The following is a 23,323-nucleotide window of genomic DNA, read 5'->3' as shown; positions in this document are numbered from 1 at the left end:
GGGATCCCCCCAAAAAAATCAGGCTATCTGCTCAGCAGGGAGCCTGCTTCCTCCACTCTCTCTGCCCGCTTCTCTGTGATCTGCCTGTCAAATAAATAAATAAAATTTAAAAAAAAAAAAAACAAAAAACAATAGCTCCCTTCCCCCTCTAAAGTACCAGCTGGGCATTGGCTCCACCCCGCCGCATCTCTAAGGGCAGGGGAGGCTGCTTCAAAGCTGGGTCGGAAAAGGTCTCTGGGTTGTGAGCACCGGTGTTTCAACGAAAGACGCGGCGGGAGAGCGAGCGGAGAGGCGGCTGGGAAAGGTGAGCGTGGAGTAACCCGGGGGAGGGCAGGTGCCTGCGGGTTTTCGGCCCACAGACACCACCCCCCACCCAAGCCGCGACAATTCGGGCGTTCGCCTGGACCCGAGTTGCCAACCCTCGCCGAGCCCCCAAGGCAGTGACTCGGCGGACCCCTGAAACCTGTACACCCCCGGGGCCCGGGAAGGACGGCTCCTGCCGCTTCGCCGTCCCCCTCCCGCATTAAGCGTGGGCCGGACACCACCAGGCCACAGGCGCGGGGAGAGGAGGGGCGCCCGCGAGGGTCGTCGGCCGGGCCCGGGGCCCCGTGGGGTCCAGCGCGGGCCCCGGGGACCGAGGGCCGCCTCCCCACTTGGCCGGGGAAGGGTGGTCGTGAGGCCCGACGCGCCGCACACCGCCCCGGGCCCCGCGGGACCCCGCCGACGTGGGCCCGGGCCTGGCACCCGCCTGCCGGGACGCGGGGCCGGTACCTGAGAGGGCACGGAAGAGGCGCGCGGCCGGCAGCAGCAGGTAACACAGGCACGACGCGATCATGGCCAGCCGCCGCGCTCGCGCTCCGGCTCGCGCCCGCCTCCCCTCCTCAAGGCCGCCCGCCGGGTCTCTGGAGCCCGGCCCCGCCCCCGCCCCCGACCCCGCCCCCGGGGCGGCTCACGTGGTACAGCTGCGCTTCAACAAAAACTTTATTGGGAGCGCAGGGCCACGCGTGGGCCCGCGAGGGCGGGGAACCTGTTCCCCGTGGCAACGGCCGGGCCTAGCTCCCAGAAGCCATGCAGGCGCCCAGTGTGAAAATTGAGCGCCTCGCTGGAGGCTGCATAGTATCATTCCAGGGCCACAGTTCCATTCCCACTTTTGCCACCTAAGGAGGGGGTCCCCTCGGGGTACGCTCTAACCTCTCTGTCCTGCAGTTTCCTCACGTGTAAAAGGAGGCGCTGGACTTTCCCTAAAGCCCCACATAGCCCTGACTTCTATAATCTCTCTTCTCTCATCCCAGGGAAGAGCGTGCGTGCTTCCCCATTAGTTTTCTTTTCCTGACTCTGCTCAGTCTTCCCCAGCTCAGATACTAGGTCACAAATGAAATCTACAGCTTCGTCTCCTTTCCCATCCTATTCCAAATGGGCCCACTTTTAACCTAATCTGGAAAAAAAGGGGGTGTCCCACTGGTAAGGAAGTCAAGGAAGGCTGGGGGGGAAAGCTCCACAAGGCAGGCGCTGAGTCTGGGTTGGTTGGTTGGTTGGTTGGTTGGTTTTCATTGAGATATCTCTCTAGTGCCTACAACAGTGCCAGGCACACAGGAGGAACCAAATCTTTGTGGATCAAATAAAGCCCATGTCACTAAATGAAGGTTAGGATTCTGTGGATTCTGTGCTACCCGAAGACCTCTTTGAGTCTCTCTTCCCCCTGTCTCACCCTCAGTCTACCCCAGCCACGCTGGGAAGCAAGGACTGCTTAATACTCCCAAATTCAGTACCTAGTGTCTGAGCTGTGTGATTTCCGATTTGTGGCTGGAGCCTCGGTTGCTCAGGGAAGCCTTCTGGGGAGTCACCAGATCCAGGACCAGCTGGGTACATCATAACACGGAAAGGCTAAATAAAAGGAAGAAGAAGGAGAGAGTCAGTCCGGCTCCAACTAACAGCACTCACCCGTTGCCTGAGATGAAGCAGGGCGCCAAGAGCAGTCTGAAGGTTGGGAAGCCTCGTGGAACCTAGCGCAAAAATGTCAGCTCTGCCTAAGGAGCCCCCAAAAGCCAGATCCACTCTTTTCAGGTGGGTGAAATAAACCTTCCTTGTAACTTCCTTACATTTTGTCCCAATGGTCACCCAGAAGTCCAAGTTCTAAATCAGATCCTAAATCAAGGTACTTACCTAGAGCCTATGTTTATCATTTTGTGAAATGAGGGTTCCCTTATCCCCTTAGAAATGTTTTAAAAATACAAATTCCTAGGCCCTACTCCCAGAATTCTGATTTAACAGGTCTGGAATGCAGCTCTTAACTTGGACGGAGTTATTCTGGTGTACAGTGTAGGAACCTCTGTGGAAAGGACCTGCCCTCAACTGTGCTGTTCAACGCGTGTGTGAGCAAAATGTGTCAGGCCAACCGATGCCATACTCTTTTGGAGAAAAGGAAGGCTTTTCCCCAAGGCCAAGTAAGTGAGACTGCCCTCTCTTTGTTTCCCAGACGTGTTGAAAAGTGTAGGGGGTGTGAGCGTCACAAGGTTTGGAGTTGGACCACCTGAGTTTAGAGCTGGCTCTGCCTACTTCACACCTGTGGAACCTCTCAGGCTACGGAACCTCTTGGAGCCTCAGTTTCCTCCAACCTAGGGTAAGCTCTTAGTGTTTGCTACTTTTTTTTTTTTTTTTTTTAATTTAAGCCCAAACCAGCTCTGGCTACTGCTAATGTAGGGTCATCTACAATCCCTGGCAGAAATAAGGGCCTTCCAAACTGTAATGTGAAGCAAGCTCTCCCCGCAGATTCCAAGGAGACTGGGCATGGAGGAGAACTATCTCGGGATTCCCCAGTCAAAGGAAAAGTATAAAGTACAGTCTGTACCATCTGCAGCCCCCTCATGTCAGAAATACGCCAAGAAGAGAGACCGGATGAGTCCCTCGGTTTATCCCAACTGTGATAACGGTGGAGGCAATGATAAACCACGGGGTCATTGCAAGGATGCAGACCCCATCTAGTAGGGCCAGGGGAAGGTTTTGCAATACTTTGAGGGATACGAAGTGTTCTCTTACAGCGAAATTTCCTGTATACAAGAAACGCAAGCCTTTGCAAGTTCAAACTGTACTCCTGCCCCAGGTATGTGTGGAAGTTCAAGAGGGCTGCCTTTATTCATTTACTGGTACAACAGGCACATCACACAGGCTGCATAATCCTTCCTTTCGGGATTGCAGAAGCTATGGACCAAGGCCTAGAGCCAAGCTGCTCAGGAGAAATGGAATGTGAACCCCATCTGTAATTTAAAATATTTTAGTAGCCTCATAAGCAAAGTGGGGGGGGGAAGCAAAATTCATTTTAATAATTTTTTATTTATTTAATAATGTTTAATAATGTTTTATTCATTTTAATAATGTTTCATAATGTTTTATTTATTTAAATGCATCGATTCCCCAAAATTGGGATTTCAGCATCATCAATACTTTAAAATGAGATATTTTATGTTCTTTTTTTTTCTTCTTCTTTTTACCAAGTCTTTGAAATCCGGTGTGTTTTATGTGGAGCCACATTTCAAGTGCTCAATAGCTACAAGGGGTTAGTAGCTATCTGTTTGGACCTGGGCAGGTCTAGAGGACTCAAATAGCCTCTTAAGATAGGATAGGCTGAAAAGAACTGCTTGCCTTTAACGCTTATGATAGCCTGAGACCCGTACACTCCTCCTAACCGGGCCTCTGTAATCCTAGTGTTTCCCCTGGGATCTCGAGATTGATGGCTAGATATTCCCAGAATGTGCCAAATTGGTCTGAGTTGATGCATTCACATATTTACTGATTCCTGTATTCATGTATTCATCAGACATTTGTCAAGCACTCATCGGTGTTTACCCCAACCTCACCCTGATTTTTCTTGACCTCAGGCCCCCTCCTCCTCTTCCACTGCAGACTCTAACCCTGGCTCAGTTTTTCCTACCTCAAGTCCTCCCCATGCCCAAAGTCAAGGAGCCATCCCAGAGTCTAGAAGCTCACTGGCACCACCTCCTCAGTGGCCTCATTCCCACTTCTGACACCCTTGGAGTATCATGACCAAGTACTGCTCCACCTCTGAAATCATAAGTTCAAACCCCGACCCCAGCGGATTACCTCATGACTTTCTGCTTCTCCGACTCTCACTTCTGCCTCAGCTGTTAACTCCATCAAACCCTGGCATTCTCTCTTCTGTCTTCATGCTTCCCCTCAGTCATCATCTCTTTTTCTATCCTATATGGAATCTCCATGAACCATCTTTTATCACTGTTCCCAATATCCCACTGTTCTTAAATGACACCTGTTGAGGTCAGTGAAACCATTCTCCTTCCTAGCTCTGACGTTTGGGCTGCTGAGCACTGGAGAATAAAATTACCAACCCCTTGGACTGGAGCTGTTAGTGTTCTGATCTCCAGCCTCACACTTTAAAGCCCCCAACCCTCCCCAGCAATCCTTTGTTCTTAATCAGCTTTCTCTCCCATTTCCTTGATGACCATTCTTTTCTAACTTGTTGCCCTATGATCTCCCTTCTTGTTCTCTAGAGATCATCTCCCTGTCAACTTTAGAGAAAAAAATGGAACCACCAAGTGAAAACGCTCTACTCCTTATTGCCACCCCAGTACACTGGCCGGTATCCATAACCACCTTTCTTCCTTCCTTCCCAACACAGTGGCTGACTACTCCACTATGCTTGGGATCCCTTCTTCCTGCCTCCTCAGAGATTATGCTCCTTCTGCTCACCCCTCTCCTTTTCTTTCCTGACTCCTTCCCATCAGCATTTAAACATGCTTCGGATCTCTCCTATAGGAAACTCTCTCCCAGCCGAAGGCCCCCTCCAGCCACCCTTCCACCTCCCCACATCTCCCTCACAGCCAAGCTTTTTGACTTGTCTTCTCCTGATATCCATACTTCCTTACTTTTCATTCATCTTCATTCCACTGAAATATAGCTTCTGCTCTTATCACTCTACTGAAACTCCCCATCAAAATCCCCAGTGCCTTCCTTGTTGCCAGATGGAATGGGCATCCTCCAGGCTTTATTATTTCTTGAATGTTCTATAATTTTGCGTAACCCCCCCTTTCTTGTAAGATTCTCTTCCCTTGGTTTCTGTGATATTCTTGTTTTCCTTCTAACTCTGTAGACAATGACGGTGTTCCTAAGATTTCATCCTTGGTCTCTTTCCTCTTCTTACTTTAAAGCCCCTCTTTGAGAAAATTTCACCCCTCCAGTTGCTTCACATATCATCCCCCTACTGACAACTCATACATCTATGTTTTTATCCCCTTTCCTGAGCCATAGACTCATAAATCCTTTTGCCTATGGACCTCTTCAATGGATGAGACAAAGGCTCATCAGAGACAAAGACTCAACATGCCCAAAGGTGCATTCAGCACCTTCTGCCACCATCCTCCAAAAAAAACGACAGCCCCTCTCTCCCCTTCGCTCCTCTGTCCTCTTCATTCTGAATGGCACAATCACTATCAAGTTACCCTGGCCTCTGGCTTTTTCTTCTCCCTTTGACTTTCATCTCTTATCTGTCCCAAGTCCAAGGGATTTGGCCTTCTCTAGATTTATTCAGGGAGTCTACTTCACCGCAGCCACTTTTTTTTTTTTTTTTTTTTTGACAGAGCTCACAAGTAGGCAGAAAGGCAGACAGAGAGAAAGGGGGAAGCAGGCTCCCTGCCGAGCAGAGCGCCCGATGCAGGGCTCTCTGCCCAATGTGGGGCTCAATCCCAGGACCCTGAGATCATGACCCAAGCCAAAGGCAGAGACTTTAACCCCCTGAACCACCTCGGTGCCCTCCTGCAGCCACTTCTAACTGGTGTTGATCTTCCTCCTGTCCTCAGTCTGCTTTCCACACTGCACAGAGCAGTATTCTACTCTGTGAATCATGGCCAGTCCCACTGCCGCTTAAAACCTCTCTGCAAACCCCCACCATCTTCATTTTTTTTTTTAAGATTCTATTTATTTATTTGACAGACAGAGATCACAAGTAGGCAGAGAGACAGGCAGAGATAGAGGGGGAAGCAGGCTCCCTGCTGAGCAGAGAGCCCAATGCAGGACTCGATCCCAGGACCCTGAGACCATGACCTGAGCCGAAGGCAGAGGTTTAACCCACTGAGCCACCCAGGTGCCCCCCCATCTTCAAAATGCAGGCCAAATTCCTTAGCATAGCAGAGAAGGCCCTCTGTTGCTGGCCCCACCCACTTCCCTGTCTCATCCTTCAGCCCTTCCCTTCTATCACCCCCCCCCAGCCACCCTCAAGGTGAGGATCCCACTCCAGCAGGCTGCAGGGACTTTATGGAAATTTTCTTCCCAGCCCCAAATCCCTCTCCTCCTCCCCTGGGTCTGCCCCTCCTTCTGTCTTCACTGCTTACTGCCTAATGGACCTTCAAGTCTCAACTTAGATATTTCTGCCTCAAGGAAGCATTCCCAAATCCCCAGCACCTACCCACACACAAACACACCACGTCCCCCAGTCTGGACCAGAAGCTTCCTCTTATTTGCTTCTCTCACACCCTTGCTCACTCTGGGCCCAACACTGTCACTGTCTCTTTACTCGTCAGTACCCCTCAGTGAACTGTATACTCATGAGCTTTGCCACTCTGTTCCCGTTGCCTAAGCCAGCCTAGGGCATCCAACACATAGAAGGAACAAACACATAAATGAATAAAAAGTCCTTTCTGGAGAGCATCAGTTTCATAAGGAAACTGAGCATAATAAAACCCAAACTTGCAAAAGTGAACACACAAAGGGGCATTTCTTCCTTTATAATTCTGCAAGTGACTTTCTTTCAAAAACCCCCCATATTTGAAATTCCACTAGATTTACAACTATCATTTTATTTTAAAAAGCTCTCACAAAAAATGAGATATGATTACATTTGATAATAATGGCATCTCTTTCTTTCTTTGGTTGTACTTCCTCAACCTTGCCATCTAAAGTGGTTTCTGCCAATTTTCTTGGATTCTTTTCTCTCCATTCTGTCCTTGGAGACCTAGAACCTTCATCTCTTATGCTAATAGAAGACCAAATACACGGGGCACCTGGGTGGCTCAGTGGGTTAAAGCCACTGCCTTCAGCTCAGGTCATGATCCCAGAGTCCTGGGATTGAGTCCTGCATCAGGCTCTCTGCTCAGCAGGGAGCCTACTTCCTCCTCTCTCTCTCTCTGCCTGCTGCTCTGCCTGCTTGTGATCTCTGTTTGTCAAATAAATAAATAAAGTCTTAAAAAAAAAAAAAGACCAAATACAATGCAAACTTTTCCCTAAAGGAGCAGTTAGGAAATATTTTTGGCTTTGCAGGCTATGGGTCTTGGTAGCAACTTGACTTTGCCACGTGTCTGCATGAAAGCAACCACAGAAATACCTAAATGACTGATAATGACTGTATTTCAAGAAAACTTTGCTTACAAAGCAAGCAATGGACCAGATTCTGTCCTCAGACTATAGTTTGGCAACTCCTGAAACCTACCTCCTGAGCCCAGACCCTTCTGAGCCATGAATGGAGAACAACCTTGTCATGTTGAAGCACCAGCAAGGGCTCTGCAACCAGACTGACTTCATTTATGTCCCAGCTCTGCCACTTTCTAGCTCTGTGATGTGGGGCCAGTTACTTAGCCTGTCTGTGCTCAGTTTCCTCCTCTGTAAAATGGGAATCAAACATAGTATCTCATAATAGCATAATAATAGATGGTTCAAATGTCAATTCCATTGAACAGTGTCTGCACTTATAACGGTTGTGTAAATGGTACCTTATAGGATCGTTATGGGTCCCTCTGCTGTGTTCCCCACTAGTGGAAGTGTTATAGCAGTGAGACTGACAATAAAAAAGGAAATTTTCATTCTCTTAGTATTGGGCCATACCTTGCCCAGGGTGATATTCTCTTTGACTCATTCAAATCAAAACTGTGCCTCCCTTCCTCCCCTGGGACTGTCTCTTTTGTCCCTGGTTGTGGATTAACTCTTGAGTCAGTTTACCTTCCAACTTTTAAGTGCCTTATGCCTACCTCCCAGCGCCACAGCAGCTCAACACCCAAATTAGTAGTTTAAAAGTACAACATTTTGATTAGGTGGGACATCACACGCTGGGTATATGGTTTCTGAAATGCCAGCCCTACAAATAACCCTGAAGGATACATAGAGTCAACAGACTTTTGACAGTGGTAAAAAGGCAATTCACTGGAGAAAGGACAGTATTTTCACCAAATGATACTGGAATGTTCGAACATCAACACGCACAACGAATCTCCACCCATACCTCACGAAGGTACCTTTTATGCCTCATGCAAAACAGATCCTAGAGAAAGCACTGTAAACAGACAGTGGCGACGGTTATACAACATTGTTAATGTACTTAATGCCACACACTTGCACATTTTAAAAGGGTTAAAATATAAATTTTTTGTTGGCATATTTTACCACAATAAAAAAAATTTAATGGATTGTAGACCTAAATGTAAAAGCTAAAATCATAAAACTTCTAGGATAGGAAAAAATCAACACGACCTTGCATTAGGCAGAACGTTTAGATATGATACCAAAAACATGATCTGTAAGAGAAAAAAATGGTAATTTTGATCAATTTTGAAAAATTTTCATTTATGAATTTTGAGGGGCGCCTGGGTGGCTCAGATGCTTAAGCATCTGCCTTTGGCTCAGGTCATGATCTCCGGGTCCTGGGATTGAGCGTTTCATTGGGCTCCTGACTCAGCAAGGAGTCTGCTTCTCTCCCTCTGCCTCTCTCCCCTGCTCATGCTGTCTCTGTGTGTGTGTGTCTCTGTCTCAAATGAATACATTTTAAAAAATTATGAATTTTGAAAAATTATCAAAATTATTCAACTTTATAAAAATTGAAATGCAAACTCTGAAAGACACTGTTAAGACTAACAAGCTAGGAGCGCCTGGGTGGTTCAGTTGGATAAGCATCTGCCTTTAGCTCAGGTCATGGTGTCTGAGTCCTGGGATTGAGTCCCACCACACTGGCCCCCTGCTCAGCAGGAAGCCTTCTTCTCCCTCTCCTGCTCCCCATGCTTGTACACTCACTCTCTCTCTCTCTCTTTCTCTTTGTCAAATAAATGAATAAATAATAAAATCTTAAAAAAAAAAAGAATAAGAAGCTAAACCATAGACTGGGAGAAAATATTTGCAAACCACATTTCTGACAAAGGGTTTCTGCCCAGAATATATCAAGAACTCTCAAAACTCAGTAAGAATATAAACCATCCAGCTTAAAATAGGCAAAACATCTGAACAGTAAGAAAGATATATGAATGACCAAAAAGCACATGAAAGGATGCTCAACATTACTAGTCACTAGGAAAATGCAGATTAAAACCACCAGGAAATACCACGACATCAAGAGTTGGCAAGAATGTAGAACAGCTGATGCTACTGTATATTCCTAGGGGGAATTCAAATTAGCAAAGCTCCTTTGCAATTTGGGTGACAACATGGCGGTTTCTCACAAGGCAAAACATGTACGTGCTACATACAGGCAGCAATCCCACTTCAAGTATCTACTCAAGAGAAATCTCTGTTTTCACACAGAAACTGTATAAACCTGATTGTTTATAGCAGCTTTATGCATAATCACCGGAAAGGGAAACTATGAAGATCTAGCAGGTAAGTGGATAGTGTGTGATACATCCTACAATAGAATATTACTCTGAAATATGAAGGAACAAACTACTGCTTCAGGCAATAACATGGATAAATCTTAAATGCATTTTACTAAGTGAAAGGAGCCAGACACCCCCCACCCCCCGCCAAAAACCTACATCTTGTATTATTTCATTTATATGACTCCGGAGAACGTGAAACTCTAAGGATGGAACAGTGATTTCCAACATTGGCTTAGGTTGGGAAGGGGTTAATCATAAAGGGACAGCATGAGAGAAATTTTCAGGTGACGGAACTGTTTGGAGTGGAACCATGGTAGTAAATACATGACTCTCTGCATTTGTCGAGACCTACAAAACTGTGCTGTACAAAGTGAATGTTGCTGTATGTAAATTAAATAAAATCAACCAGGATATGGGGGGTGTGTGAAATGCAGGCAGTTACCAGTGAACAAATGAATCAAATAACCACATTGAAGAGGCTAGGAAGAGTGGACCTAGATAATTTGCCAGGGCGGTGGCACAGGAGGGGGAGGTGCAGTGGGGGGAAGTGTTTTAACTGGATACATAAGGGGACACACACACACACACACACACACACTATAATTACAAACATTGTGTTCTAGTTGGTAAATTTGTTTCCCCTATTATGGTTTAGCAATTGTGGAATTACTTTATATGTATACTAGAGATGAGCAAAGAAGTAAATACATTGTAGAAAATGAGAGCAGGTTTTCTTGAGGAGAAAGAAATAACAAATATGAAAAGAGGAAAGACAGGTGGTGGTGCTGAATTGGAATCAGGGGTATTGGTGTATTCATGGCTTTGTTTAATATATATACAGATAGACGGGTATGGAAATAAATACAGATGTGTGTTATGTGTGGCTTAGTGTATATGCAGACAGACAGAGGTGTATATCCTAGCTCTATCCACCGGGAAGGACTAGAAGCAGTGCCAACCCAACAGTGATGGGCATGCCAGCACTCAGACCTAGGCTTTCACTCTCCTTGGGAAAGTGTTTGATGCCTGTGGCGCCAAAAGGGAAGGAAGGGATCAAACAAATAAAAATAAAAGGCGAGGCACACGTCAATAGGGCACAGCGGTGAACCTGAATGAGCTCCCATAACCAAAGCCGGAACTTGAATAGCAAAATAATGGTAGCACTGTATGAATAAAATAAGCCTCCATGATCCCTGTTAAGATAAACAACTGAATAAACAAACAAATAGGGGAGAGGGACCACTCTCTCCCACAAAAGAATTCCAATCGGCAAACATAGAAGGACTGTGGGAAACAGAAAATCACCATTGAAACATGACAGTAATAAGGGCTGAGGCAAGACCTCAGTAAGATCACGGATGCTATAATTATTGGGCAGAATAAATAAATAAAGGTATTGGGCAAAAAGTTTAAGCAGAAACAGGATATTTGCATAAAACATCTCCAAAATATGTAATAATTACAAAGGGGAAAACAGTAACTTTATAGTAGGTAAATCTGGCAGATACCACCTTGACCAAGACAACAACGTAATACATATTGACATCATGTGTCCCTGATATGTGCTGAGAAGGGCATATCCGCTTTGGTGCCTTTCCTGGTAATCATGAGAAATCACCAGACAAACCCAAACTGAGGGACATTCCACAAAACTTCTGAGCAGGACTCTTTAGAAGTGTCAAGGTCATAAAAGACAGAGACTGAAGAAAGGTCATATTTTGGGAGAGAGAGAGAAAGACATGGTAACAGCACAAAGTAGGGTCCTGAAATGGATCCCAGGACAAAGAACAGGCATTAGTGAAAGAATGGGTAAAACACAAATGTGATCTGTAGTGGAGTTAATAACATTGCACCAATGTTAATTTCTTACTTTTGATAATTTTGCTATGCAGGATGTAAAGACAAGGGGAAGCTGCGTAAAGAGTATACGGGAACCTTATTATTTTGTGACTCCCTACAGTCTTAAATATTTCTCTCTCTTTTTTTTAAAAGATTTTATTTATTTATTTGACAGAGAGATCACAAGTAGGTGGGAGGGGGGTGGGGTGGGGGGGAGCAGGCTCCCTGCTGGGCAGAGAGCCCAATGCAGGGCTCAATCCCAGGACCCTGGGATCACGACCTGAGCTGAAGGCAGAGGTTTAACCCACTGAGCCGCCAAGGCGCCCCTTAAATATTTCAGAATTAAAACTTTAATTTAAAAAAATGATACTCTGTGGGGCGGCTCAGTAGGTTAAAGCCTCTGCCTTCAGCTCAGGTCGTGATCCCAGGGTCCTGGGATCGAGCCCCACATCGGGCTCTCTGCTCAGCGGGGTGCCTGCTTCCTCCTCTCTCTCTGCCTGCCTCTCTGCCTACTTGTGATCTCTGTCAAACAAATAAATAAAATCTTTAAAAAAAAAAAAAAGGATACTCTGGGGCACCTGGGTGGCTCAGTCCATTTAGTGTCTGCCTTCAACTCAGGTCATGATCTCAGGATCCTGGGATGGAGCCCCTCAAGGAGCCCGCTTCTTCCTCTCTCCACCCCCCAACTCATGCTCTCTCTCTTGCTCTCAAATAAATAAGTAAAATCTTTAAAAAAATAAAAAGGATACCCCTCAGTAATAAACTTTTAAAATAACATATGAAAAGAAGTTGCAGATAGATTTTATGATGTTAAAAAGAAAGAAAACTTTTAAAATTATGGTTCTTGAACATTTTTATTTCTCCAGAATACTCTTTCCCCCCAAATAAATAATTGCTGTCCACCATCATAAAGAGAAGCTCTGATTAAATCACACACTCCTGTTCAAAAATCTTTAGTGGCTTCCTATTGACTTTCCACTGCATTGAATCTATCCCTGAAATTGCTCTGGTATCTGTTGCCTCACTTTTCCCTGCTACTCCCTGCACTCTATACTCCCCCCAAACTCACCTGGGACTCTGCTGCTTCCTTTATTCCGCATTCCTGGAAATGCCTCTGGCCAGGACGCTACTTGCCAAGAGCCCACAAACGCTCCCCAGCCTGAAGAAACCTCACCTTCCCTTGAACTCAGTCTCCCTCATGACCCTAATCAATTTCCAGTAACTGCCTGGTGCCTCTGCCCAGTGGCTATTTAGGATGTTGTCCTCCAAATTTTCTAAGTCTCTCTTTGTGCGTGAGACCACGTGGTACTGTCCAGATAGAGCACCTAGAGTCTAGACCAGGACCAACATACTTTCCAGTCCCCTTTTTTCTCCTTTAAGGATACTTCCGTATCCTCTGCACCAGCATGGGAGTATACCAGATGCCCAAGGAGTCTCCAGGACACATGCTCACCAATTCATCCTAGAAGTCAAGCACTCCCCCTGGTCTGCTTGGTGTTTCTTTCAAGGAAACACATGATATTGGACCACGGAAGAATGGTGTTGCCATGCTGATTTAGGGTGACCCAGATTTGTCTTATGAATGGCAGCGCTGCCAAAAATGTTTGCGTATGACCTTTATACCCTAGGGGTAGCTGTGTCAATTTCTGTCTTGTATGATACTTGCCCTGAAAGGTCCAGTACGTAATGATGTCTATACCCCCTCCCCACAGTGGTTGCCTACCTCAGTGTCTCGTACATAACAGACACTCCATAAATCTTACAGAATGAATCCCTGAAAGGAATGAGTAACATCTCAGATATACATGTTTCTTTTGGTCCAAGATTCTAACTACGGCTTCTCTAAACAAATTCCTAGATTGTCGTCATTCTTCCGAGTGGCAAAGAGGCATTGCCAAAATCCCCCAGCCCTCCAGTCACTGACCTGACCGCTGATGTGCTGAAAGCTTATCAAGAAGGAACAAACACGCCTCCAGATTCTCTTGAGAGTAAACTGCAAGTGACCTTCAACTCCAAGGCATGTGAAAACAGCCCCGCATGTGAGTAATGGTTGAGTGTTTTCAAGTTAGGCAGCCCGGTAATTTGGATTACACAGTGCTTTGGCTGCAACAAATTGTGGCGATAGAACATGTGTTTCCCGGGCTTTGCTTTTGATCTTCTGCTCCAAGGCTGAGGACACTCTCCCGAGGGGGAAAGAAAAAAGGAAAGAGAACTGGGTGGAAGAAAACGGACTTCACCCATCATTGTAATATTTCGTACCTGAAGCACAGCCACCTTGAGAGAAGAACATGGTGGCCGCTCTTCACAGTCACCTGACTAAGGGTCTTGGGCTTGCTCCTGCCCTGGAGGGAAATGCACCACCACGGAGAGGCCCGCCCACAGCACCAGCACACTCACAGCCAAGCCTGGGCTCGGCCCCCGGGGACATATGAGAAAAGAGGGCCTGCCAGAGCCACCAAGAGGGTGGGAGGCCGGCTGCTGTTGCCGGGTCCACCCGTGTGGATCACAATGACTGCATGAGGTCATGGAATGTTGAAGAGGTGAGATGAAAGCGGCTCCTGAGTCACAAAGTCACAGGCGGATGGGCATCCTTTCGACGGGGCTCCCAGGAATCGGGCTGTACCACGTTCCCTGATGTTCCGGGGAAGCAGCGACTTCTCCCAGACAGAGTTGGGGTCCATTCCATGCCTGTCCTGTTTCCACCACAGCCCACTGTCCCCAGGGCTTGCCGGGATGGAAAGATAACTCCAGGCCCCCCTGGGATTTAGCCGTGTGAGGGGCAGGGTGCACAGACTTTGAGACAGAAGTGAATGGACGGGTGTGCTTCTTAGGGGAGCAGCAGAGAGGTGGCGAGAAGCTGACAGCAGTCACCAGGAGGGCCCTGGAACCATGGACAATGATGAGCCTCTTGAGCCTGAGACACAAGGTGAACAGGCATCCTACCTCTCACCTCTCGGGCCCTTCTGGGCTGTCTCAGTGTAATACCCAGGGATCACATGGACCCCCCCCCACCCCTCCTCATGGGGACCTCTCCTCTAGAAGCGGGATGGAGTGTCACAGTGACATGGCTTCAGGGGCTTCTCAAACAGGGAGTGAGAGAGTTGGATGTAGTGATCTGCTGGAATTGGCTTGTCCTAGCTCTGGCTGATTTTCTTTTTCATTTTGTGAAAGAATGAGTAGAATACAAATATGATCTGTAGTGGAGATAATCAGCCATGTTGGGAATATTTACACCACCCAAATTGGCTCATACTACAAATCAGGATTCCTCACCCCTGCCCCGCCTTGAGAGCCAGTTAAACATCTACGAGCATTCTACGCATTGGATGGAATTCTCAAATTGTAGGAATAATGAGGATATTAAGACTCAGAAAGTCATCACTTTTCGATGGCTGAGTTTGGTGGCTAAGCCACTGTATGTCTTCCAGCTGCTGGGCTATGGCTCTGTCCACCCCTTATCATGTAGACCTTGTCTTACCCTCTTGGAAATAAACACTGGAGCTTGGGTTTATGGATAAGGACTAAGAAAACACAGACCTGCATGGACTCATTAGGAACCCACTATCTTAGAACGTAGGGGGTTAAAACTTGGGACCACCACCACAGATGCTCAGCCCACCCAAAGAGTAGATTGGCCAAGTTCTGATGGGCTCCTGGTGGCCGAGCATGGCTCCCCCAACAGTGCATCCCACAGAGGTGGAATGACTAGCTCTGGACCCTTGTGTGAGGTTTTCAGGAACCCATGCTGATCCCAGATCAGTGGTCCACTGGCAGAAAACCCATGTCCAGCGAGTGTAGGGACTGGTGGGAAGAAAGCAAAAAGGTATAGATACATACTCATCGTAATTAATTTCAACCCCAGCAAGATTTTGCAAGTCCGTCCTTCTTCATGGTCCTAAAATGTTGGATTGGAAGAGAGAGAAGCTAGGTCAAGTTTTTAGGAATCAAGTCATCCTTCTTTCTCCTTGGGACTGTTCCTGTACCCCCTCATTTGACATTTGACCCAAGTCGCCTGCCCTACCCTGCCCCATCCCGGGCCTTCCTCAGCATGGCTTGTGCCCGCCAATGAGGAAGCCTAAGCATCGGCACACATCCTCTCCCGGGAAGAGTGAAGCAGACCCTGAACCCCACCCAACGCAAAGAGAAGGAAAAGAATGAGCAAGGAGCCAGTCTCCAAGACGGGCCCAAAGCAGGGAACCGGGCTGGAGCGGGGCGGGTGTTCAACACAAGACCCTGCGGGCCATCAGGGGGCAGTACTGGGTCCGGGAGGGGCGGCCCGTGGAACGGAGCCCCCTGGCGGGACTGAAGGCACACTGCAGTTCCTCGGCCCCGCGAGCCTGGTGAGGCTGGGGCATCAGAGGCTGTGGCCAGGACCGGCTGGCAGAGCAAGGGAGCGCAGGCCGGGCTCCACGGGAAAGGCCCACAGCTTTCATTGCCAGCATCCGGAGATGAGTTTTTCTTCCAGATGAACCCGAAACAGAGCCAGCGCCACAGAACAGCGATGAAACCCTTTACTGTGAGGCCGAGGCGTCCGTGGGCGTGGATAAAGACAAGGCCGCCCGGGAGAGCTCAGAAACAGACCTGGAGATCGAAGGTGAGAGTGGGCCCTGGGGGCGCGGGGTGGTGGCGCGACCCCTTCCGCAGGAGCTGGAGGCTCTGCTCCCCAGGGTGGGCCATGGCTCTGGCCACCGGGCCGTCCAGCACAAGGAACCCCGGGGCAGCAGCCTGGGGTCCTCCTCGAAGCTGGCCGGGTGCCGCAGCTGTAGCTGCCCTGAGCTCGTGGCCTCCCCGGGGAGCAGAGCGGTCACATCAGCTTGTTGGAAGCCAAACCCAAACACGAATGGGGATTTCTGGCTTTCTCAAGGTTTCCGCATGGGGCATCTTCTGTCATCTTGGCTAGCGTCCCAGGAGTAGTCTTATTACCCGCCTTTTAAAGAGGAGGAAACTGAGGCTTACGGAGATTGTGTGAGCTGCCCAAGGCCACGGAGAGCTGCTGCCATTCACAGATCCCCTGTCTGCCCCACCCTGCTGATCTGCTTTCCTGCTCTGTGTTGTGGGGGGCCGCGGAGTGTCTGGGGTCCACCTTGCCTCCTGGTGGCTTTCCTCTCTACTCATTCAAGGTCTCCATTCTCCTACTTGAGAGTTCACCCTGGACAGAGCGAGTGTGCCTAGGATGGGGGGCGGACGGGGAAGGAGGGAGCTCTCTGAGCTGCAGCAAGGACTCTGTTACCGCAAACAATGCCTTTACCCTCTCCCTCTCTGTTTCCCCAAGCAGGAAAGTGCCCAGAACCCCTGTAAAACAAGGTGAGCTCCGCGCCCATCCCACTGATGGGCAAGCCTGGGATTTCCAGCCTGAGGCTAGCCCAGTGGCCTTCCTCTCCTGTGCTCTGGCCTCTGGGTCAACAAGTCCGTAAACCTCCCAACCCACGGTCAACACACAGCTTCCCCTCCATGCACGCCTCCTTCCTGAGCCCAACCCCACCCCATGTCTTGTTGTTCTTTTTCTGACTTCTTTCCATGTCAAGACGTACTGATTAACATTTTCCATGCTAATATACTGATGTTTTCAATGTGGAGCTTTACCTGGTTGGAGGGGTGGCAGATAGAAACTGGATGTTTTCTCCCATTTTCCTGCTTTCACCCCATTCCTCCCCCTCCCCCAACTCCCCACAAGAGAGAACACTGTTGCAAGCTGCCTCCGAAATACAGTGGTAGTTGGTGCCTGACTGGCTCAGTTGGTTCAGCGTCTGCCTCCGGCTCAGGTCATGATCTCGGGGTCCTGGGATCGAGCCCTGAATTGGGCCCCCCATTCAGCGGGGTGTCTGCTTCTCCCTCTCCCTTGGCTGCTCCCCTAGTTCATGCTCTCTCTTGCTCTGCCTCTCAAATAAATAAATAAAATCTTTTTTAAAAATCAGATGAGGGTTCCTGGGTGGCTCAGTGGGTTAAAGCCTCTGCCTCCGGTTCAGGTCATGATCCCAGGGCCCTGGGATCGAGCCCCACATCGGGCTCTCTGCTCAGCAGGGTGCCTGCTTCCTCCTCTCTCTCTGCCTGTCTCTCTGCCTACTTGTGATCTCTGTCTGTCAAATAAATAAATAAAATCTTTTTTAAAATAAATAAATAATAAAAAAATTAAAAATCAGATGAAACCCCACCCTAGTGACTACAGCTGGAAAGGGTCAGCAGAATGAAACAGAGCAGAATTAGTGCCAAGGACAAAGGTGGGGCTTACTGACCCTGCCATGGCAAACAGACATCACCAATGGCAACTGTGCCGTGCTGGGACAGAAACCCAGGGCCCAGCTGCTCCAGCTTCTCATGTCCCTGCCTCGGGGACTGAGGTGCTGGGAACAGGGCGGGGAGGGTTTCTGGGCAGGCCTGAGACATGAGCCTGGGTGCAATAGCAAGCTGGCAACGAAGCCACGGAGGAGGGAGAGAAGGCAGGACAAGTTGTCACCTGCCACATGCCATTTGTCCTATGCCACAGTGGTTGTCACTTGGAGGCGATTTTGTACCCCAGGGGGCATCTGGCAAACGGGGCCAGGGCGGGGGCGGGGGGATGCTACTGGCGTGTCACTGGCAGAGGCCAGGAATCCTGCTGAATATCCTTCAAGGCACACAACAGCTCCTTGCACCCGAGAAATAGCCGACTCCATTCTCTCGGTAGAGCAGAGAGAGACTCTGCTCTCCAGCTATCCTAAGGAGAAGGCCAGTTAGGGGCTGTGCCTGCAAAGTCAACTTCCTTGTAGGGTTGTCCTTTCACCGACAAAGCTCTCATTGTCTGCCCCAGAAATGTCCAGAGTGCGTTGGACAAAGGCCCTGGCATCCGCAGGAAAAACAGATGCAGGCTGTAGAACCCGGTGGGCCGTGGGAAGCCTTGCCATTGAAGGGGCTCACTTAATAAGGGGACAGCTGGGAGGGCGTACGGAACCCAGGGAGGCCCACTGCCCGTCGACCACAAGCCAGGCAGGTCTAAAGCCCAAGGAACAAAGGCCCGAAGTGGTTGGAATGGAAAGATAAATCGCTGTATTCTGTTAGCTGGTTTTTAGCTCTGATCAGCTCTGTGTGATTCGGGGCTAGAATTTGTCCTTGGTAAAGGAGTCATGACTGTCCTTTTTGGGAGGAAAAATGACATGCAAAGTCTCTGAAAGAGGAAAGCCCCCTCAAATACAAGTTTGTTCGTTTCCAGCTGATTTGGGGTTGGGGGAGGGGTCTCTCCACCTTGCATTGATTGGTCACCTTGAGACGCCCTCTCAGTCCTGCTTGGGGATTTTAAAGTTGGAACCTCTCCTCTTGAAATCGTTAGTAAAGCTTCCCTTGTGGCTCTCATTTCAACCGTGGTCGTGAAACGAAAACGGAATGAAGGCTGCCCGCTTCACAAATGAGCTTCTTTCAGAGCTGTCTCATGGTGGGCAAGGGAGCTGGGCCTTTGTGCATCCTTGATAATCAGTCCCGGATGCGGGCAACCTGGGAAGGTGGGCGTGGGCCACACTTCTTCTCCTAGGAAAGCTTGGGGCCTAGAACCAGGGGCCTTTTCTCTTCCCCAAAGGGACATCCATCTGGGGCTTTCTGAAGTTCAGGTCTCCCTCTCCCACCTCCGGCTGCCTTCGCGATTAGAGCCACCCTCCTGCACACACACCCACAGGGACATCCTCAGGCAGAGGGGACACCCGGCAGAAGCACACCTGGCCCCAGGGTTAGAGGGGAATAAGGCCAAAGGAGAAGAGAATCCCCAGTTCATTCATTTGCATCTTTTTGTGTAGATACGGAGAAATCTTTCACCACCGGACAAAGGGAGCTCTACCTGGAGGCCTGCAAACTGATGGGCGTAGTGCCTGTCTCCTACTTTCTCCGGAACATGGAGGAGTCCTACATGAACCTCAACCACCATGGGCTGGGCCCCAACGGTACCAAGGCTATTGCTATAGCCTTGGTGGTGAGCATGACAATGGGGGCATATGGAGACTGGCAGCTGTGGGGTTTGATGGAGTGGGGGGTCCAAGACTCAGAGAAATCCTCCAGGGGACCTTAGATTACAGCTTTATGCCCAACCTACCCCAGACTCTGCTTGACTGCCAGTTAATTTACCTCACAGACATGTGTGCCCCACTAGCTCCTGGGAAGGGGGCTACTAGGGACTGAGGCCTTGGAAGCCTATGAACTTTCTGATTCAGGAAGCAAAGGCAACAGCCCTAGGTAAGTGGCCAGGCTGGGTCTCAATTCCAAAGCTCACCTTTGCTGTAAGTAAGTTCACTACTGAGCTATTGTATTCAGTGTTTGCCTTTTGCAACATTATAATTCTTAAAAGATCACACTGTAGAGTAGATCATGTTTTCCCACAGGAATAATTCTCTCTCTCTCTGTCTCTCTCGGCTCGGCATGAGCAACCAAGGACTTGACCTTGAATTCATCCTGGCTTTATATAATTATAATTGATTGTATACAAACCACCTTGCATCCCAGAAAAACAGAACACGTGATGACTGTAGGTCAGCACAACACTGTTCATTTAAGACGGTAAAGGGAAAGTTTGGTTAAAAAAAAAAAAAAAGCACTCACTCATTTTGGGAACTAGAACAGCATTTATGTTTAGCACATATCCATTAAGAGGCTACATGAAATGTGAGATTGTGCTGCTTTCTGGGGGGAGGGAAGAGAGGAAGAGCAGAGAACGAACAAAACCGTCTCAAAATTTATTGAGTGTTGAAAGACTGATTAATGAGGTGTTAGGAATGCACCATTACCTCATGAGTTTCATGGGGGAAAAAACAGATAATAATGCAATTCTCTCAGGACATGGGCCACTTATCTCTTAGTAACAACAGTTTCCGTTTGGGGGGAGTCTTCTGTTCTCTGATTCTCTGGGTCACTAATTTGACAGTTAATCACTGTGACATGTCGGCGGACCGAACTGGTATTTATCTTTCGTACTGTTCAACTTTGCACATGTTGTGTTTTCCTGGCTTAGCTTAAAAGCACCCTGACAGTAGTGGTCGTGTTTCATGGGTCTCGTCCCTCCCTCCCCTGCCCGCCTCTGCGTCCTTGGACTTGGTGGGGTGCAGAGGTGTTCCCTGCTCTCTCATGCTTGTTTCCCCAGCAGTGCGCACAAAAAGTAACCAGTGGCTACTGGCCTGGGTGAGATGAATGTGGATAAGCCTTGGGTTGGGGGCTGTCTGCTGCCCCCCACACCTGCTGCACCGGGACCCCCGAGGTGCGGAAGGGGAAAATAGCCAACAGTGCTGCTTAGAGCGGACCCCTGGCTCTCTTGCTGTGAGTCACTTGCTCTGACCTTGCTGCTTGTGGGCATGCCAACTGGCTTGGATGTAGATATGTAAGACTGAAGTCCAGGTCCTTCCAAGCAGCCCTGGGGCCACGTTCTGACTAAAGAAATGTGCCAGATAAGACAGAGCCTGAGTAAGACCTCTGGAGGAAGCAGGCCCAGTAGACGCCTTCTGTTTCAGTACCGGATTAAATGCATCAGTTTCTCCCTAATCTTAGAGTAGGTCACAGCTTCTCTCCTCCAGGCTAAATAACTACTCTCTGTGTAGCTCACCCCTGTACCCCGCATTTTTCAGGGACTTCATCGTTTTAATAACCCCTTTCTAAATTCCCCTGCAGAGCTCCCTTTGGTGGAGGTGCCCAGAATAAGCATACTGTCCCAGCACACCTCGGCAGGATGGCTCGTCCCCGGGGCGGCATCCTGCTCCAGTCTGTTCTCCGGAAGTGCTGGCCTGCAGCTCTGTGCCCTCTCAAAAGGCTGGGAGCTTAAGGGAGAGGACAAGCTCTGGGCAAGGGCAGGGAACTGATCGGGTCACCGACTCCCTCTGTCTTTCTCCCCCTCCTCTTGTGGCGGCTGAAGTCCAACACAAGTGTGGTCACCCTGGAGCTGGCAGACAACAGTCTCATGGAGGAGGGGCTCCTGAGCCTGGTGGAGATGCTGCAAGAGAATTACTACCTGCAGGAGATGGTACTGTGGCCCTTTTGCCAGCTCCCACCCCCGCACCGGGGCTCTCGACACCACCTAGGATGGGCCAGAGACCCCCGCCCTGGCCCCGGCCAGCCTCCAGCTTTCTGCGATGGGCCTGGAGGCCCCTCTCCTCCAGAGGTGACTTCTCAGAGGAGGGCCGCATGTCAGAGGCTGGCCGGGGGGTTGTGTTCCCCGTGGCCCAAAGAGACCAGTAAGCCCTTCCGCAGAGTCGCTTTAAAGTGAACTTAGAGAAAATAAAGGCACGAAATACTTCCATCAAACACAATGTGTCTGGAGACGGATGATGGCGAGGGTTGCATAAGCATGTGAACATACTTCAGACCACTGCACAGTACCCTTAGGAATAGTCAAGACGGTAAATGTTGTGTTATGTCTAGTTTACCATCATTTCGAAATGGGGGGAAAAAGAGGAGAAGCAATTAAGATCATAAGGGCTGGTTTGTATAAAGGTCCCTCCCACAAGCCCTAAAGGACTGTGCCCATTTGCATCCCTGCGTGTACCCAGCACAGTCAATCGCGTTTCACAAATCAGTGAATGAAATTGACAGTGATGATTTACTCTGAAGGAATCTTTCAATTGCTTCATGCCGAACTCTCCTAATAAAGCTATCTTAGGTTTCAAAAAAATGTACAGTAAGTTTATCTAAAGTACTAGGGCTGGGGCGCCTGGATGGCTCAGATGTTAGGCGTCTGCTTTTGGCTCGGGTTGTGATCCCAGGGTCCTGGGATCGAGCCCCACACTGGGCTCCCTGCTCAGCAGGAAGCCTGCTTCTCCCTCTCCCACCCTCCCCTGCTTGTGCTCCCTCTCTCGCTGTGTCTCTCTCTGTCAAATAAAATAAAATCTTAAAAAAAAAAGTAAAGTACTAGAGCTAAACCAGAGAAGTGGGAAGTCACCAAAGCTGACCAGAGAGAACTGAGACCAGCAGGCGGGCCTCCCAGCCAGGCGTTCGGGGAGCTGAATCCTCATCATCCTCTGCTCCTTTGCTCTTCCCAATCCTTCCTACCCTTTCTCCCCTGGCCCTCTCCCCACCCAGCCCTACTGCCCAGTGCAGGTCTTGAGTAAGCCCCTCCCGGACACCATTTGCTAATGAGGGCCCTGGGGTGGCGTATTCAATACACACACAAGGGTGTTCTTGCTTTTTAGAATGTTTCCGACAATGATCTTGGTTTGAAGGGGGCCAGAATCATCTCGGAATTCCTTCAGAGAAACATCTCTTCGCTCTGGAACCTCCAGCTTTCAGGTGAGCCCATGGAAGACGAGGCAGGAGAGGACAAGGGGATGAAAAGGAGAGAATCCAGGGTCTAACTGGGCCAGACCAGGTTCCAGAACACTGTGTCTGCACCCTGCTAAGGCCTCTGGTCATCCTTTCCCCTCCCCGTGGCCACACTGGCTTCCTGGCTCTCCCAGACAAGGGACTTCCGACTCCCTTGGCAGCATGCCGGCCTTCGCTTGAAAAGTCTCTACCCGAGGTATCTGCATGACTCACTCTGTTGCTTTATTCATACCTCTGTTCAAACGTCCCCTCATTACAGAGGACTTCCCTGACCTCCCCTCCATCTCCATCGCTGTCCTGTTTCCCTGCTGGGTTTTTCTTAACAGCATTTATTGCTACCTGATCCCCACTGTACACTCAGTTTGTAATTAGTCTGTTATCTGTCTCTCTCACAGAAGAAAAAAAAAAAACTCATTTGAGAACTCTAACACCCCCAGACTTGTCCTCACTCAGGCTTGTGGTTTGGGTTTATATTATCTTCAGGGTCCTGGAACTTAACCTAAGTGATCCCATGCTGGTAAGGCCCTGGGGCACACAACAGGAGCAAAGAGAACACCCCATTGGAGGAACAATCCCTTGACCAGGCCCCAGGCTGTTTGAGATTCTCACAGATAAAGCTCCAC

At 49.1% G+C, this 23,323-nt stretch overlaps 2 protein-coding genes across 13 annotated transcripts in view; one reads left to right on the top strand and one right to left on the bottom strand.

The window, feature by feature from the left end:
* Window positions 1–13,790, bottom strand: part of ANGEL1 (angel homolog 1) — a 39,383-nt gene extending 25,593 nt beyond the window's left edge. For 2 of the 4 annotated variants that reach the window (XM_045071949.1, XM_045071956.1), the window contains exon 1: window positions 772–922. In XM_045071949.1, the coding sequence (XP_044927884.1) occupies window positions 772–835 (64 nt within the window). In that variant the 5' untranslated portion in view covers window positions 836–922. Of the gene's footprint in view, window positions 1–771; window positions 923–1,769; window positions 1,885–13,365; window positions 13,445–13,700 lie in introns of those variants that run through there. The other 2 variants (XM_004739191.3, XM_004739190.3) reach the window with 2 other exon arrangements.
* Window positions 13,360–23,323, top strand: part of LRRC74A (leucine rich repeat containing 74A) — a 33,668-nt gene continuing 23,704 nt past the window's right edge. For 4 of the 9 annotated variants that reach the window (XM_045071964.1, XM_013058282.2, XM_045071985.1 and 1 more), the window contains exons 1-5: window positions 13,989–14,367; window positions 15,907–16,035; window positions 19,202–19,374; window positions 21,298–21,405; window positions 22,571–22,667. In XM_045071964.1, coding sequence (XP_044927899.1) covers window positions 14,331–14,367; window positions 15,907–16,035; window positions 19,202–19,374; window positions 21,298–21,405; window positions 22,571–22,667 — 544 coding nt within the window. In that variant the 5' untranslated portion in view covers window positions 13,989–14,330. The other 5 variants (XM_045071979.1, XM_045071973.1, XM_045071992.1 and 2 more) reach the window with 5 other exon arrangements.

This window comes from Mustela putorius, unplaced genomic scaffold, assembly GCF_011764305.1.
Source record: "Mustela putorius furo isolate JIRA1106 unplaced genomic scaffold, ASM1176430v1.1 tig00000129_pilon_pilon_pilon, whole genome shotgun sequence".
Taxonomy (NCBI): Eukaryota; Metazoa; Chordata; class Mammalia; order Carnivora; family Mustelidae; genus Mustela; species Mustela putorius.
The sequence above is the reverse complement of the archived record's forward strand: the minus strand, read 5'-3'. Positions and strand labels throughout refer to the sequence as shown.